This window comes from Macrobrachium nipponense, chromosome 17 (genome assembly GCF_015104395.2).
Source record: "Macrobrachium nipponense isolate FS-2020 chromosome 17, ASM1510439v2, whole genome shotgun sequence".
Taxonomy (NCBI): domain Eukaryota; kingdom Metazoa; phylum Arthropoda; class Malacostraca; order Decapoda; family Palaemonidae; genus Macrobrachium; species Macrobrachium nipponense.
In genome coordinates this window covers 52,066,656-52,085,276 of record NC_087210.1, presented here as the reverse complement: position 1 = coordinate 52,085,276, position 18,621 = coordinate 52,066,656, and the positions used below count along the sequence as shown (strand labels likewise).

Here is an 18,621-nt window from a genome sequence, read left to right as displayed (position 1 = left end):
TGCAGTTAGTATAACAGGCTGTTGCTAAAAGGTGACATTGTATTTCCCTACAATTTTATAGACAAGGTAACTCTCTAATTTAAAAAGACCTGAACTCATATTCATAAGTTGATCGTTAAAATGCTTTATAAAGGCAGATTCAATTATGTTTCTCTTTACAATATGGTTACAAAATATTACCTCAGATGCATTTTTCCAGTCTATACTATAGTTAAAATCATTCATGTGCACAAATAAAGCACTTGTCGATTGACCTGTTCTAACTGCGTAACGGAGTTGTTTTAGACGGTAATCTAGTTCTTTACCAGTTTGACCAAGGTATTTGTAATTACAGCCAGCACAAGGAATCGTGTAGATATTTTGTAACCATATTGTTAAGAGAAACATAATTGAATCTGCCTTTATTAAGCATTTTAATGATCAACTTATGAATCTGAGTTCAGGTCTTTTTAAATTAGATAGTTACCTTGTTTATAAAATTGTAGGGAAATACAATGTTACCTTTTAGCAACAGCCTGTTATACTAACTGCAGTCTCAGTTCTTAAGCACTTTTAAAGTATTCTTACTTGTTTGGTAGTGACAATTTGTAACGATAATTTGCTTGTTGATGGCTTTGATCTTTGTTCTGTGAAATTTTCTTGTTTTATGTTTCTATTTATTTATTTAACTTTGTACCCCGAAGAAGTGTACGCAATGCACGAAAACGCTTGGTACCTGGTCTTTCATTTTTTACTTTTCATGTGGCTACTTACGTACATATTTGTCACGTGCTGTTTGGTGACTTACTGCTGATATATATATATATATATATTATTATATATATATATATATATATATATATATATATATATAGAATCTAGTCAGCAATATCACAGTATTTCAGAGGGTTTCGTGATACATCTTAGTAGACATCATACTTTATTAAAGAAACGTTTCGCACACAAAAAGCACGGTGCATCATCAGTCTGTGGAAATAAAAACAATTACATTATAAAAGGAACTCACAATAAATACTAAAAATATTACATCATTAAAATACCACAAAAGTTAAAAGTTAAAGATTTTAAAACAAGGCAAAAGAACCAAGAGAGAGAGAGAACTAAGAACACCAACCATCCATGGTAAGAGACAGAGAAGGAATGGCAAACTTTGGCGTTCCAAACAAAACGACAGCTATGCCAGATACAAAGGTGAAGCCATAGAGTTACTGTTTAATGAAGGAACCAGCCTTTTATGAGCAAGGACTCTAAGGTAGTTTAAGTGTGTGTGTATATATATATATATATATAATATGATACTATAATATATATATATCTATTATATATATATACACATATATATATGACTGGTAAAAATGTTCTATTACAACATAATTCCATCTAATAAAAGGAGCCAGTAAAAACACCCAAAATATAGAGAGAAAAATACTATATATTTCAGAGACTGCTGTCTCCCTCTTCAGGTAGATGAATTAGAAAAGTTTGCAGAAAAGGTGGTATTTATACCAAGAGATCCATGCACAGGTAAACCAATTTAGGTCACCCCCGCTGATAATCTTCCTTTAATCTTCTTAAGCGTTGGTTTAATGAAAATCTTGTTGATCACATCTGAATCCCATGCTCCTTTTGAGATGTTCATTACCTGCCTCTCTTTTATTAAGGCAGATTCCATCATCTGACTCTTGTACCAGCAGTTGCTGCTATAAATTATATGTGACAAATTCCAATTTATTCTATGGTTATGTTCATTTATATGGTTGAAAATAGCTGAGTTCTGTTGTCCATACCTAAGTGACATTTTGTGTTGTATTAATCTCTGGGGAAGTGATTTTTATGGGCTCCTTTTATTATTTATATATATATATATATATATATATATATGTGTGTGTGTGTGTGTGTGTGTGTTATAACTGAATCACGAAAGTTAGGAACGTGATAAATCCATAAATAAAGATATATGCCACGAAGGAAAAATAAACAAAGGAGGATCTGCGAGACCTTTCGACGTTAGACGTCCTTTACTGAGCAGAAACTGACATAAATGAGGCAAAAGACAATACAAGAAGATTTGTATAACTGACAGATAGGGATTATAAAGAGATTAGTACCTAGAATCCTACACACCTGGAAGATGAGAAACCTTCCCAAACAAGCATAAACAATGGGTGCAATTAAAGGTTTAAGACAATCATCTCAGATACAAGGACAAGACCATTAAAGGATTATAGGTGACAGCTATTCAGAACTTGGTAAACAAAACCATATTCACAATACATGTCAGATATACATTACAACAAAGATAACTCTAAGGCAACTGATTTTTATTTAAGTTAGTAATTATATCTTTGACGTCATTCTTAAACATGTTACAAATACAAGGGTCTAAATGAAAAAGGCCACGACTAACATTGAAATTACAATGAAAAGTAAGTTGTATTAAAGCAGATTCTAAAAGTTTTCGTGATAAGACATCTCTTGACTTTGCAATTACTGAACTACCAACCCAATTTATTCGGTGGTTGTTTTCACTTAAATGAATGAATATTGCATTAGATGTTTGCCCAGTTTTTACAGAATATTTATACTGGCTTAGCCTTACTTCTAGGCCTTTGCTAGACTGTCCGAGATAAAATGAGGGACAATCCATACATGGAATTTTATATATTATGTTGTTGCTTTCTCTGGGGCCATTTTTTATTAACATTCCTTTTAGTGTGTTATTATAGGAAAAAACAAGGTTGACATTAAGAGCTTTTAACAATGATTTAATGGTTTCAAATCCGTTAAAATAAGGCAAACTGAGAATGTTCTTAGAATTTTCTTTCTGCATGTTACTTACACTATAAAACTTTTTGTGGGCTTTATTATAACAAATATCTAATATATGTGAAGGATAGCATAAATCTTTCCCTATTTTTCTTATGTATTCAATTTCTTGATCCAAATATTGTGGACTGACAATGCGCAATGCTCGTAAAAACATAGAGGAAAAAATTGATATTTTTACGTTAAGATGGTGGCCTGAGAAGAAATGAACATAAGTTAAGTTGTTGGTCGGTTTCCTATAAATACTGAATTTACATTGAAATGGTTCTCTATGTATCAAAACATCTAAGAAAGGAAGGCAATTGTCTTTTTCTAGTTCTTGAGTAAACTTAATCGATGGTACCTGGTTATTTAATTTAGAGAGTAAATCATTTACATCAATACCGACAGGAAGAACAGCTAAGATATCATCAACACAACGATACCACTTTACAGGAATATAAATGATATTAGGTAAGTAGCGTTTTTTCAAAGAATTCCATGTACAGGTTTGAGTAGTGGTGATAAAGGATTTCCCATTGCCATGCCAAATATTTGTTGATAAAATTCACCATCGAATATAAACTTACAATCACAAATGCACAAACTCGTGAGTGAAATAATGTGACTTATAGGTAGAGGTAATTCATGCTGAGTTAGTTCATTACTAAGATATTCTAAAATAGAGTCTATGGGACTTTAGTAAAGAGAACATACATCAAAACTAACGAATCTATCAGTAAGGCAAAGAGCAATTTTGTTTAATTTATCAACTAAATCTAGAGAATTATATATATGAGAATCGGAGATGGTTCCAAGTAACGGGGACAAGATCTTGGTGATATATTTCGAAAGTTTATATGAAATTGAACCAACAGTACTGATAACAGGCCGCATACGGTTATTTTCTTTGTGCGTTTTGACTAATCCGTACAAGTAAGGTAGCGAAGGAGATTTAACTGACAATTTGCCTAGTAGTTTTGTTTTATTTTTAAGGATATTTTTCACTATGCTATTGAAGTTTTTTATGACTTGATCAAGGGGATTTTTTGTTAGTTTTTTTATAAGTCACATCATCATCCAGTAGGGCTTGCATACGTGATATGTAGTCAGCTTTATCTAAAATTACTATACTATTTGACTTATCAGCTTTTGTAATGGGCAAACATCTAATGCAATATTCATTCATTTAAGTGAAAACAACCACCGAATAAACTGGATTGGTAGTTCAGTAATTGCAAGGTCAAAACATGTCTTATCACGAAATCTTTTAGAATCTGCCATAATACAACTTACTATATATATATATATATATATATATATATATATATATATATATATATATATAGACACACACACACACACACACACACACACAAAGCAGAACTGTCTCTGACATGAAGTGAATGATGGACATGCCATGTGAATGTTTGCCGAAATAAACAACTTCTGTCTAAGATGACTGGATGAGAACCGCTGAACAACAAAATTCGTCACAGCCAGTATAGTTTCTTTTTTATTTACAAATGCACGAAAAAATCCAATTCTTTCTGTCTTAGGTTGTTCACCTTACATTAGGTGAACTTCCTATTTGACCATCTGCCTGTTTTGATAGCCAAGAAATTGCATTGCACCCGAGTGGTCCGTTTAGGTGCATTGATGAGAATTATCAGACAGCACGAGATGTTTTATTTGGGATGAAATCTAGTTGAACCAATTCTATAGGATGAAAGTGGTCCCTTTGATTTACCAGTAGTAAAATGTGGTTTTGTGGTAAGTACATCAAGTAATGAACAATGGTAACCTAATTTTAATTGCCAAGAATTTTATTACTGTTGAAAATCAGACTGGGTGATGTAGTCTTTTGTAGGCTACACAATACCATACTTAGTTTATGCATTCGCTTTACAAATTTCTAGTCTCTAGTGACGTAAATCGTACATCATTATAAATACGGTACTATATATATATGCAGAGCATAATGCAAAATGTCAAGCGAGTTTATTAGAGTAGCCAGCAACTAGAACAATTTATTTTTCATTCTATACATAATTCAAGGATAAGCGAGTTTATTAGAGTAGCCAGCAACTAAAACAATTTACGTTTCATTCTATACATAATTCAAGGATCGGGAACGTCAACTGGGTTTTCACCACCACGCCTAGAGGATTTACTTGAACTTTTCTTTATTGCGAGCCCCAGGAACTCGTCAGAGATATAATATTCAAAGCAAGGAGATGAACGAATGGGTTTAGATTTATTAAGATTTATTAACTTAAAAAGAAAAGGTCTAATGCTTATTGAGGAAAAGGATATGGTGACAGTGATGTATGTTTTGCAAAATAGACTAGTATTTTCAGGTAAACATGTTATTTCATTTCTTTTCTTTGGTCAGTAGCTACATATACAAAAAGAGAATTCTTAATTAAATTCATCCAAACTCCGTGTGTCCTTTGATCTGACTTAAAATGATAATGTTCCATCATAGCTTCCTTCCAGATTAAAACCCGTTTCCTCTTACAGCTACACCTTTTTTTCTGGTTTTCTTTGTTTCTGTGATAAGTAGCGACATCAAGCTAACCCTTGCATGCATGATGAAGTCAAGGGTCCGTTTCGACCTAAAGCAATTAGTTCAGTTTTCTTTGTTCCCAGAAGTCTGGAGGAGGTGAAGAAACCATGATGTAGTCTTGCATACATTAAATGCTAACAAGATAGGCAAGACATTAACATTTAAATATGGCATAAACAAGTTATTGCAGTATTAGGAAGGTTATTATAATTTGATATTAGAACAGTTTAAATTGTAGACAGACCTTGGTGAAGTACAAGTTCCTTTCGACTTGTTAATCAGTAATAAGAAATTATTAAAATATGAAGGTCCCCTTCTTGGAAAGTGTCATTAGGTAAGTATATAATGTACGTGATGAGCAATCACTTTTGGTTTTTCCAGTCCATTATGTGTTGTAAGTAGCCAAGAAGAAATGAAAAACCAGGTTTTCTCTTTTGTTTATCGCACTTAGTTTTCAATGCAACTTACATAGTCATTCTAATGTTGAGTTGATTTTTCTTTATTTGAAAGTAGGAGTGAGTGTTCCTTTCCTTGTGAAGATACGTGCAAACCGCACATTTCAAGGTCATTCTGAAAATTAGGTTGCTATCCATCCATTCAAAATGCATTCCAAAAATACTGGTAATCCTTCATTCCAGGTGCGTTCCTGATCCCGTACTTCCTTATGTTATTCCTGTGCGGGATTCCGCTTCTCCTCATGGAACTCGCCGTGGGCCAGTATACCCGCAGGGGACCTATCGGAGCTTTAGAAAAGCTATGCCCAATTTTCAAAGGTAGGTTTTGTGTGGTTGACTGTTGTCATTTGAGTGTTATTCATAACGGCGAAACAAATATTGCTATTCAAAATAATGGCTTCTAGGTCGTGTGTTAAACAATTCTACTGATTGACGACCGACCATGATTTTATACTTGCTCAAAAACTAAATGTTTTGCTCTGAAACTTTCGTCTATAAAATTGAACCTATATTTGACGTGTACTTAACCTTATAATCGTGGAATCTCTGCATATAAAGTGAACGGGAATGCTTGCGCATCTGTAAAGTCTTTTATTGTGCTGTATGCTGGTATCTGTATGTACACAGATTTATTTCACGCTATAATGTACAAGGATTTTGGGAAGAAAGCCTCATTTGCTAAAACAAGATTTAATGTAAATATTTCTATTGAACTTGTGCAATTTTTGCATTTTACAACTACTCATATGCCCTCACAGTTTACCATCCAATAACAAATCCAGTACCATGTAGTAATCTCTTCAACACTTGATGCCTTTGGTCTTGGCTTTCTTCAACTTCACAACTTTCCGCCACTTCCTCACAGGCCATGCGTACTACATTATAATGCTGGATTTAAGTTCATCTTTGAACATGTTTTTGCCTCTTTTCTGTTAATGTTGGTATGCTCAGTATTCTCTTAACTATAAAGAAGTTGTGAAATGGAAGGAAAGTGATCAGGCAGACAAGTTATTGTTGGAATCAAAATAAACTGCTTAGCCAGGTTCTTTTAGAAATCGAAAGAGATTTTTTATGTGAAAGTAAGACGTGGATGAATGTGAAAGCAGGAAAAAGAGGCAGTTCCTCATATAATATGAATAATCTGCAAATGATATATGAAGGAAGGAGAGCTGACAGGAATCTGGATGTATGGCAAAAGAGAATGTGATCAATAATATGATGGAAAAGATGTGAAAATGTTTAAATTTTGAGAGAAAGGGGACGGTGACTTGTTTTGCTGATACTGTGGCAGAGAAATGTGAAAAGCGCATTCATATTTATCATGTAGAGTTCAAGCAAGCCATAAGTGAGCCTGCTTTTACTCCACTGGCAATAAATTTAGAAGTGACTGCTCCCTTGGTTTTCTTCATTCACCCTATAACTTTTATCGCTTAAGAAAGGGTACAGTGATATACAATATGTAAGTAAATTTAGAAACAAAAATGTATTGGTATGTTTTCTTCTTTCTTTTATATCTGTCATTTTTAGGTGCAGGAGTGGGGACAGTCATCATGTCTTTTTTGTTGGGGACTTACTACAATGTTATCATTGCTTGGGCAATCTACTACCTATTCCAGTCCTTCACATCTGAATTACCTTGGAGATTCTGTGATCCAGCTTGGGCAGTCAATTGCTTTGATCATTATGGTATAAACATATCAGCTCCAAATGGAACAAAGTCAGCTACAGAGGAGTATTTTGAGTGAGTATGCTATGAAGAGTATGAGGTTTATAATATACAATATTGTAAGTGGCATTGCTAAAGAGGTGCATTTTTATGTGCAACATACTGAAGACATCCAAGGATACAATAACTTTTTAGTGCATTGAAGGCAGTTAATTGTAGAAAAACAAACCATGTTGAAAATAAAAAAAAATTGCAAGTAGTACAACACGATGTGTATGATATCTAAGGGACCTAGATAGTATACACATCCTTTAATGGAAAAGAGATGAAATTATAGGGTAAGGGAATGATTTGCAGAATTAACTGCATCAGAAAATTGAGTGGCTTTGCAGCTCACAGTAATTAACTGTCAATGAATATGGTCACATACTGTAGTCTGAAACTGCTTACAACTTTAATTTTTGTAGTTTTCCTCATTCTTAAATTCCTATGAGTTGTTAGTCCTTCAGATGAATAGTGTGCACAATTTTTTTAAATGCAGTAGCTTACAGTGCATTTTTCGGTATGATGCAATTTTTTGTTTCTTCCAGCCATTAAGATTTTTGTTTTTTGAACGACATTTATCATAGTTATATTCAATCATATTTGTCTTACCAACAAAACTGTTAAATATTAACATGAATTAAAAGGCTTGCAAGATGTTTTGGTCTTAATTCTTGATTAATCTCAACAGAATATTCATTTTTCAAAAGCAGTTAGCAAGTCTAGATAGTAATGACCCCTTTTTTAACGAAGCATTTAGATATTATCAATTTTTAAACATTTTCCCTTTAAAACTTAGGGTTAGCAGTTGTTAAAGGAGTTCAGTTGATACAAAAATCGAATGAATAATTCATGATGGGGTAGCCTGTAGTGCCTGGGAAAAAATGCATGGAATAGCTTTCGTTGCATTGTAGTAAAGACTGATGGGTAAGCTTTATCTAACAAAGACAAATGTGTTATCTCCTATACAGTACTTTTTTCTTGTGGCTATAAAAAGTATAGTGAATATTACACTCTTTTCACACTACCAAGTTTATTAGCTCATGCATTCTAACGTATCTGTATAAAGAACAGAAATATCTACTGAAGATGGAAATTAACATATTATAAACAAATAAACAACTATAATGGGATTTTTTCACATTTCCGAGAAGGGATTTGCAGTACATGTACTTATTGAAGCTTTTTTATGTTGATTTTTAAAATTGTTGTATGCTGTATACTTCTTTTTATCTAGGTTTTAAAGATAGATTTCATTATGTAATACAGGCAGTCCTTGGGTTATGACAGGTTCGGCTTACGATGTTCCGAGGTTAAGGCGCTTCTCAATTATATTCATCATAAATTATTTCCAGGGTTACGACGCCTACAACGCTCATCTGGCACAAGAAATATGACACCAAAAATGCAAAATAATCAATATTTGGAGGTTTTTTTATGAAAAATGCAATAAGACTGCAGTTTACATAGTTTTCAATTCACCCAAAGCATTAAAAGTAAGGTTTTCTTAGGATTTTTGATGATGTTCTGGCTTACGACGATTTTCAGCTTACGACGCGTCTCAAGAACGGAACCCCTGTCATAACCCGGGGACTGCCTGTAATTGCCTTTCAAGTTTTCATTCAGATCTTTAGTTTTTATGCAAATCATGCATACTTCTGATTACTAGACTACATATTACTTCTTTGTAATCAGAATACATAACACTGTTTGAGCACTAATATCCATCAGAACCATATGCAGACTCCCTAGACTACATGGTTTCCTAATGGCTCATTATACATAGTTATAAGTTTTTGTTTTGCATTAATTTTGGGCAGTAAAATTGAAAATAATTTGTAAGTCTGATTGTATTACATACATTCAAAATTTATTAATTTTTGATGTGGGAATTTTAAGAGGAAAGATTTGGAAATATTTCATTTTTGAAGGATTGAAACTAGAAATCAAGGTAACATGGTATAAAAGAAAAATTACTTTTTGAAATTTTAGTTATTACAGTCCTTTTGTGTTACCAAGGTATACAGTAAAGTAACAGTATTTTACTTCCTTCCACAGTGAAGTAGTTTTACGGAAAAGCCGAGGGCTGGAGGAAATGGGATCATTTAGGCTGGAAATCCTTCTGGCACTTTTTGGTGCCTGGGTTTTGGTTTACTTCTGCCTTTGGAAATCCATTAAATCATCAGGGAAGGTATGTTCCATTTATTGCCTTTGTATGTAGTAGATTATTTTTTTGACAGTCCATTTCCTTGAGCAGGAATGGTTCCTTTCTTTCATCCTTTGATAAACCTGTTTCATCCCCCTCCATTTTATTTTATTTCTTATTTCTACCATCCTATAACCACAAACTTTCTCTACTGTCCCAGGGTCGCCACAGAATTTTACAAACTCCAGATCCACTACGTACTTCCATCTCTGTTTCTCTAACAGAAGCCCACAGTTTATTTTTGCATGTGCACTTATTTCTTATGAAAATCGTTCATCTTAATTATGCATATAACCTCATTTCCATCCATCACCTCAAGATTGTATATAAAGTATTGCCACTCATCTCCTTGCCATTACTGCATCCATGAACATGCTCTTCCATCTACTCTAGACTGACACAAGCAAATTCTTTTCCAAAGTATACTTATTCATCTTTATTAATCATGCATTTCTGCTTATCAAGACTTTTTCAGAACATTTGTATAAGATATTTCCCGTTCTCATTACTCCAGGCACCTTATCAAACCAAAATCAACATTTGCTCTGTCACCTACCTTTTAAAAGCATTTAAATTGCCTCATTAAAACCACCTTTCCACAGATTCAGACCTTCAAAATTTTATTTCATTGTCATTCTTTTCTATTCTATCTTGCATGGAAATTATCACTTCCTGGATGTTAAGCCTCCCTCCAAGTATACAGTACAATATATCCTAACTCAAGTGCTGTATAGAACTTAAAAGATTGGGAAGTTGAGAAGTAAGCATGCTTGGCCATGCTTTTACGTACAGGTATTTTGGTAGGATTTCATGCCTATAGGACATTTACTTCATGAGGCAAATTAAAGTGAGTTTCTATGCTATTGTTTGTATGGTGTTTTTAAGTTGCAACGAATCAGTGGTTATTCAGCAATGGGACCAACGGCTTTACGTGACTTCTGAACCATGTCGAACTTTTATTACCAGAAATACACATCTCTAACACCTCAGTTGAATGCCCGAGAATCGAACTCGCGACCACAGAGGTGGCAGGCCAAGACCATACCGATCATGCCACCGAGACACTTTTCTATGCTGTTATGAATTTGCTTTTATGACTTCTGACAATGTCATTATTCTCTTTGCTATATAATGGTTGACAGATTTTAATTTTTTCCTTAACTTAGCTAGTTTAACATTTTGACAGTTTGAAAGGGCAGAAACCAAAGTTTTCCTTTTCCAGTCAGTGAAAAAATAACAAAAGGCACATTTACTTTATACTTTTTTACCATATACAAAAACAAGCACTTTGGTAAAATGTATGTAATGATAGGGTAAGTTTTCATCACCAAATACACAAATATGGAAGGAGTGTTTTTCTTGTTTAGCATAAAAGATAAAAAACAGTAAATGACTGCTCTCTGTTTAGTTTATCTTTGCTTTACCCCAGTATACCTCATTTCCATTTTGTTTGATATTCTGTGTGGTAGAGAGGATATTCTGAGTTATTTAACAACAAAAATCTTTGATATAGACCAATATAAAGGTGTGTTTGCATTCTCTTGGAAGGTAACCCCATTTTTATATGAAAATGGATGTTTCACTTAACTGTTGGTCACACTGAAACACAGACCTATTGCATATAAAGGGCCAACTATATTTTGAGGTAAAACATTGGCTTATTGGAGATTATATACTAGTGTGCACAGCTTTATTCTTACAAGAGTTCTATTTTGTATTAAATTAGCTAAAAAAATTTTCCAGGTTGTTTATGTAACAGCAACGCTGCCATACGTCTTGATTGGTGCATTTTTGTGGCGTGCTCTTACTTTGCCAGGAGCCAGCACAGGTCTGCAGTATTTCTTCAGTCCAAGATGGGAACTACTTTTGAAGGGCGAGGTAATTTATGCTAAAATTTTAAAGGAAAATTATGTACTATAGTGTTAAATGATATTATTTGATATCTAATTTTACTAGATGGTACATAACCTATGAACATAGCTTGTCCCTTGACAAATCTGTGTAACAGATCATGAATTATATCTTTCTTGTAAGAAAAAAAAAAAAACTTTCATTCTTTTATTTTTGCTAATATTTTAACCTACTCTTCCATAAAGTTCCTAAATTCAATATAACATAATGTGCAGTGTATAACTAAGATTAGTAATAGTATTCGTATCTGTTTAAGCTATAACAATAATTGTATGAAATATATTCCTTTTGAAGGTTTGGGTGGCAGCTGCAGCACAAAATTTCAATAGCATTGGTATTGCCTTTGGATCTCTCATTGCCTTCTCATCTTACAACAAGTTCAACAACAATATTGTTCTTGATACATGGGCAATCTCATTGACAAACTCTTTCACATCACTCATGTCAGGAATGATAGTGTTCTCGACTCTTGGTAACATTGCTTTGGAGCAATCTAAAGATATGGATGAAGTAGTAGCACAAGGTATGTTTACTATTAATAAAAATTATTTCATTGTTACATTTGAAGTGGTTGATTGAGCAGAGTTACAGGTTTATAAATACCATGCAGTATTTATTTGCATACGAAGTGTTATACATTAGATTTAAAACTGACTCCTGAAGACTAATCTTCTGGTTACTTTTAAAACAGTGCTGCCGTACATTTACCCAAAACTCAGCTTACTTACATTGCATCCATCCCTTAACTGCAACTCTGGAAGTCATCCTTGTAGAGATGGGGTAGTGCCTTCAGTAAATCTCATATGGTGCACCCTTTTTTTAACCTTTTATTTTTTTAACCTTTTACCTCTCCTCCATTCTTGCTTCTTTTCTTTAGTCATGTAATGCAGGGCTCTCCAAACTATGGGCCGCGGGCCACATCCGGCCCGCCAAACAAATCACTGAAGTCAAAACGTCAGTATCATTCGCCACACTAATTTGGTTGCATAAAACTAAAGGCAGGAATCTATTTAGTTTACCCTGATTTTTTCCAACAAGATATGTTTTAATTTTTCCATGTTTATACTCTAATATTTGAGGAAATTAAATTACTGGCACTGATTTGTTTTTATTTCTATTTTTTTCCTTTGGCCTGCATAAATGTGGGAAATATATAATGTGGCCCTTACATTGAAAAATTTGGAGACCCCTGCTCTATTAGTACAACTGTGGGGTTTTCTGCCAGTTCCACCTTTAGACCTCTGTATTTCATCTTTATTTTCTTTATCTCTCAATCTTGCTGTTTACCATTCCAACCCTTGTCTCTTCATCATCTTTTGCTGAAAGTGCCTCAGTGCTTGGCTAGAATTGAATGGCTGAAAGTGCTTCGGTGATTGGCTAGACAGCCTAAATTTCATAAAAATCAATTCCACATGGTCAGATGAAGCCCAACTGACACTGAAGGGTTAGGAACACAACCTTGGTAAAATCAGACCAGAGTAGGTTACTTAAAAATATTAATAAGGGTTATTGGAAGTTTTTTTTAGAAAAGGCATTGGGAATTGAGAACCATAAGCATTAATAAGGGTTATTGGAAGTTTTTTAGAAAAGGCAGTGGGAATTGAGAACCATCAGCATCTACCAATAATTGTTGTAACATGTAACCATAGTATTTGGAATCAGGGGGAAGGCATGTAATCTCATCTCTTTTTCTTGCTTTGTTAATAAGCATAGTGAGTATTCCCTCATTTCAAGATGATGAAGACTCAGCCTTACAGTTTACTGGTGACCTGTCTTCATGGCATGAGTGGTTATGAACAGTTTAATTGGAATTGGAATTTAAAATTTAGCCCTGAGGCTAAGCACTGGGACGTATGAGGTCGTTCAGCACTAAAAATAATGGTGAAACAATTGTTAGGAGACGGTGGAAACTAACATGGAAGAAAGATAATAAGAATATAGCTATATTAAAAGGAATTAAAGTCGTTGCAGCTAGAGGCTGAAGGGATGCTGCAAATTTTGTAAAGAAACAAAAAAATTCTACGAAACCGAAACATACAAAAAGAGGTGACGAAAACCAAGGTTTGCCTAACACAAGTATCCCTTATGTTCCTACTTTGTACATCAAATCTTACGTGGTAACAGATAATTTTGAATTATTTGACTAAAAAAAGTAAAAGTCTTTTAACAATTACAGTCCCTCTGGAACAAACCCCCCCATTATTTGTAGGAAATTTGCCTACTTGTGGTATTTTTCTATGGGAAATATCCACTGATTCCTGTTTTTTTACCAATTTCATCATAAAATGCATTTTTTGTGATAAAACTATTAAAAAAACGTATGAAAATTTTTAGTGGGTTTTTCTTGAGTTTGAACTAGCAAAATAGGCCATTTCCAGCATTTTTATAGGGGGTTCCAACTATTCGCAGGTTCTAACTATTTGTGGGGGTCTGGTACACATTCCCCGCAAATACGGGGGGACTACTTTAAGTATCTAAATTATTTAGATTTACAAAGTATCCGCATCCGCGAGGGTATGGTCATTGTAAATATCCACATCTGCAAATTCAAAAAATTGATATCCACATCTGCAAATTCAAAAGATTGATACCCACATCCACAAATGTAAAAATATTGATATCCACCATCCACAAATCCCAGTTCCAGGCATCCGATGCATCTACTGTAAATCATTTGAAGACATTTCAACTTTACAGCAATTTTTCTTCAATAATAATATACTCTGGGAAATGATATTAGCCAGAGAAAAAAACATAACCAAAGAAGCTTACATAAAGTAGGGAAGAATCTACCTAACAGAACATTTGTAAAATTATGAACAAATATCTAAGAAAAGAAGAGGTGAGGTAGGCTGTAGTAGATACTAGCTTAAGAGTTTCAAACCATCTTTTGGATAGTAAGCTGTTTGAATGCAATGTGTTTATCAGATCAAAGGTTCACCTTCTGGACAGCACTGTGGATTCTCCCTAGAAGCTGGTCTAGTTATGAGCAAGATGCCAACAGGTTCTTGACCCAGAAGATTGATTGCTAGCAGCCTTCTCCCTTTGATGTTGCCACACAATGTTGTGGAGTGAATTTGTATAGACCCTTATTTATTTTCTCTATTGTCATTTAATCTGTACTAGTCACCATTAATACATAGTAAATTTCATATATTACACATCTGGTGATATTTACTTTATGGTTAACTATAAATTAATAAACCACCTTGTGTTTTTTCTTCACAGGTCCTGGTCTTGTGTTTATGGTGTATCCCCAAGCACTGGCCAAGATGCCATATGGAGGTATTTGGGCTGTTCTCTTCTTTTTCATGCTTCTCATTCTTGGACTTGACTCACAGTTTGCAAATGTTGAGGTGAGAACTTTAATCAGTTGGGAGATTTTTTAATCCTGTTTGTATAATGAATTATGGAGTAAAATGAGCTGTTTCTCAAAACTTACGATTTATGTAACAAAATGTTTGCAAAGAATATTTCCTTTAAGTTCATTTGTTCAAATGTGGAACAAACCTTCAGTCTTAACAATAGGATAAATCTGCTGCCAGCTGGAAACCAGCTAAAAACAATGAAAAGTTGTATATGCAAGGAATCTATGGCATTTGGCATCTAAAGCATAGATGAGGTGGAGGGTGGTCAACAACCATGCTTGAACATCGTGATGCATTTAGTTTTTCTTCAATCTGATGTCAGACAACACCACAGTGGTAGCGTGTGAACAAACAGGGACGGCTGGTGTCTTGCCAACTTCACTTGTTGACAGTTGTATTACACTAGTGGGCATTGGGCGTTTGATAACATGGTCTTGGCCAGGTACATTCCAGGCTAGAGGAATGCGGTGGTCAACGAGGTAAGTCATCAGAGTCAAGTTCTAGGTAAGGAGTGGCCTCTGCATCAGGACATAGCGGACTGGGTGTTCCATCTATGAGGAAGACCCATGTTGGACTTTGCTACGTGCTTCAACAGGAAACTAGAAGTCCACCGTTCAGTGGTCCCAGATCCATTCACTGTGGTGGGGGACACCCTGCAGCATCCTTGGGACAATCTAAAAGTGTACACCCTACCTCTGCTCTGCCTGATCTGTCGTGTCCTAAACAATTATGGGTTCCAGGAATCTCAGAATGACCCTGGTAGTTCCCTCCTTTGTGGCCCCAAGCAGAGTGGTTCCTGGACCTTCTGGCCCCCTGGCCAAAATGATCTTTCATGACTTTGGATGACCAGAATACTGGGGGGAGAGTAAAATGGCCTTTGCTGATGTACAGTCCTGTTCAAGTGCAGGATCCCCCTCATTTTGGGACCACCTTGACGTGGTGAGGGGGCTCTCGAACCTCAGGAATCTCTTCCCAGGTTCGAACCCAAGAGTCCCATATGACATTATATATTTTCGAGTAAACTTATGTGGACCTTTCCATTTTTTGCCAAAATTTTTGAAAGCAAATAAATGAGAAAACATATCATGGCTTAACGTGGAGTTAAATCCGAAGCTAAATAGTGAGAACTGTGGTAGATCCATCATCTACCCGACAATGTTCGGACCTGTTTTTCAGGCGGAACTATTCTGTGGAGCTGGACCACGGATTCCAGGGGGGGCCTGGTTCTAGGAATAGAACTCTCGGCATTCTATCCAGTTTGCCCATAATGTGATTAGGATGGGGATAATTGTATTAACATAATACTCTTAGTCCTAGCAAGCGGGTTCTGCTTACACTTGGGCCATACTAATCATGTTATGCCATCCCCTTTTGGGGTAGGGTAGGGATGCGGACATTTGGGAGTCCTTTCTCACTTGTGCCTTTGGCAGAAAATTTAACTTCGCGAAGGGCCAATGATATCTTTTCAAGAATTTTTTTTTTTTTTTTTTTTGTGTGTGTGTGTAAAAACTCAAAATTTATGAACTGTGAAATAAATGATTTGAGTACCCCTGGGCCCCATGATGGAATAACTACGGCACAGTTGATAACCATTGGCACGTCACTCCCGAATTCCTAGGTACTGCCACAAGTAGTGAAAGTACTATAAAGATACAAAGGAACACCCTGTTCCAAGTAAAGCAGCAGAGCCAGAAAACCAAATAGAGTGCATAAATATAAAAGAAACAAACAAAAATAAATTGGTAAACTCCAATATCGTAACAATGGAACCATATATGATGAACAATAATTCTGAATTAGAGACAAATAATCCTCTCAGCAATACAGAAAAATATAAAAATCATAATAGACAAGCAACATACATAAAACAAGGACCAAAAAGAAACAAAAATTACCGACTTAATCCCACATTGGTACATTTTGATGACCTCTTTGGACCAGATAATTGGTCAAGATTTCTAGTCCTCAAAGCTGACAACAAAATCTCAGCAGCGATGCTAGAAAACAAATTACTTAACATATATCCAACACAAGACATGGAATGCAGACACATCAAGGACAATGAATGGCTTATCCAAGTAACCAATAAAAAGCAGTCCACTGCCTTTTTAAGTATAACAGAAATAAATAATATAAAGGTAATAATTACAAGCCATGAAACATTGAATTATGTACAGGGTACAGTCATCCTACCCAATAGCGAGCAGGAGCTTCCTTCAAAACAACTATTGCTAGACTCCCTAAAATTGAGATATAACAATATCCACGATTTAGAAATATACTCTATTTCAAGTAGGAAAGATAAAAGTAAAAATATCAACATTGCCAAAATAAAATTTACAGGTCAAGACTTACCATTTAAAATAAAAATTCTTGGACAAAATAGAGAAGTTCGTCCTTTTGTTCCTAAACCATTACAATGTACACAGTGCTCAAGGTATGGACACACATACAAAAGATGCCGTAATAAAGCTATATGTGCAGTCTGTGCATCAGATGACCATACCACTAATTGGAACTGTAAACAATCAAAATGTATTAATTGTGGACTAGCCCATCACGCAAAATCTAAGGAGTGTTCATTTTACCAATATAACACAGAACTTCAGTTGTTAATAAATAGGACAGGAATGTCAGTCATGGAAGCCAGACTTGAGCTAAAAGTAAGAGGCGTTAACAATCCATCCAAAACCCCCACCTTTTCAAATGTGACTAAAAATCAAGACATCAAACAGCACAATGACAAACAAGATAGTATAAACATGGAAACTGGATTTCATACAAATAATACTGAAACCCAAAATAAAAGTGATATTACAACAACCAATACCACCACCAACATAGATGATTCAGTTATCCATGGAAAAGAACTTCCAATAGAAGAAGAATTAAATAATGATGATAATTGAACTGGCAAAAAGAAAAGAATTCTAGAAAGAACCCCACCTAAGGGAAAAAAAGTAAATATTGAAAATTACAATCAATCCAGAGAGACTCCAACTACACCAGGAGAACATTTTAAAAAAGATATTAAACTAACCTCATCACAAGTGGAAATACACAATTACCCTCAATCTCAATCAAACAGCCAACATCTGGACAGTAAAGATCACTCTTTACAATTTCCATCAAATAATACTAATGAAAATCATACCATTAAACCAAACCAAAATATAACTATCACCCCCCAACCATCCACAAGACCGAAATATCCCATTAACACAACAAAACAAATAACCCCTCAAACCAACAGTCCTTATCACTACAGAAAAGGAACAATAGAATTACAAAACCAGAAATTTCTAAGCTACACCAAAAACTTCTGAACCAATAATTAACATTACCAAACATGCTTCATCTTGTGGTTGTAATGAATGCTTTGTAAGTACATATAACCAACTAAACTACCAAGACAGAGGACACAGTACGAAATTGTATTGACACTTTTATTTTACCAAATTAAGGAGGTGCCCTTTAACACACCAACATGAGAACGAATTATGTTCTGAATCCTTAAAATACAAAAAGGAAATTATAAAATCAAAAATAGACTTATTAATATTCAACTATGAAAAACAAACTACTGCAGAATCTAATAA

The 18,621-nt window shown here is 34.6% G+C and overlaps 1 protein-coding gene across 1 annotated transcript in view; it reads left to right on the top strand.

Moving 5' to 3' along the window:
* The window catches only part of LOC135196220 (uncharacterized), a 185,424-nt gene that overhangs the window by 145,867 nt on the left and 20,936 nt on the right, over positions 1-18,621 (top strand). Inside the window, exons 3-8 of the mRNA XM_064222860.1 lie at positions 6,013-6,147; positions 7,357-7,570; positions 9,596-9,728; positions 11,487-11,621; positions 11,949-12,177; positions 14,883-15,010. Of these exons, the coding sequence (XP_064078930.1) occupies positions 6,013-6,147; positions 7,357-7,570; positions 9,596-9,728; positions 11,487-11,621; positions 11,949-12,177; positions 14,883-15,010 (974 nt within the window). The remainder of the gene's footprint in view (positions 1-6,012; positions 6,148-7,356; positions 7,571-9,595; positions 9,729-11,486; positions 11,622-11,948; positions 12,178-14,882; positions 15,011-18,621) is intronic.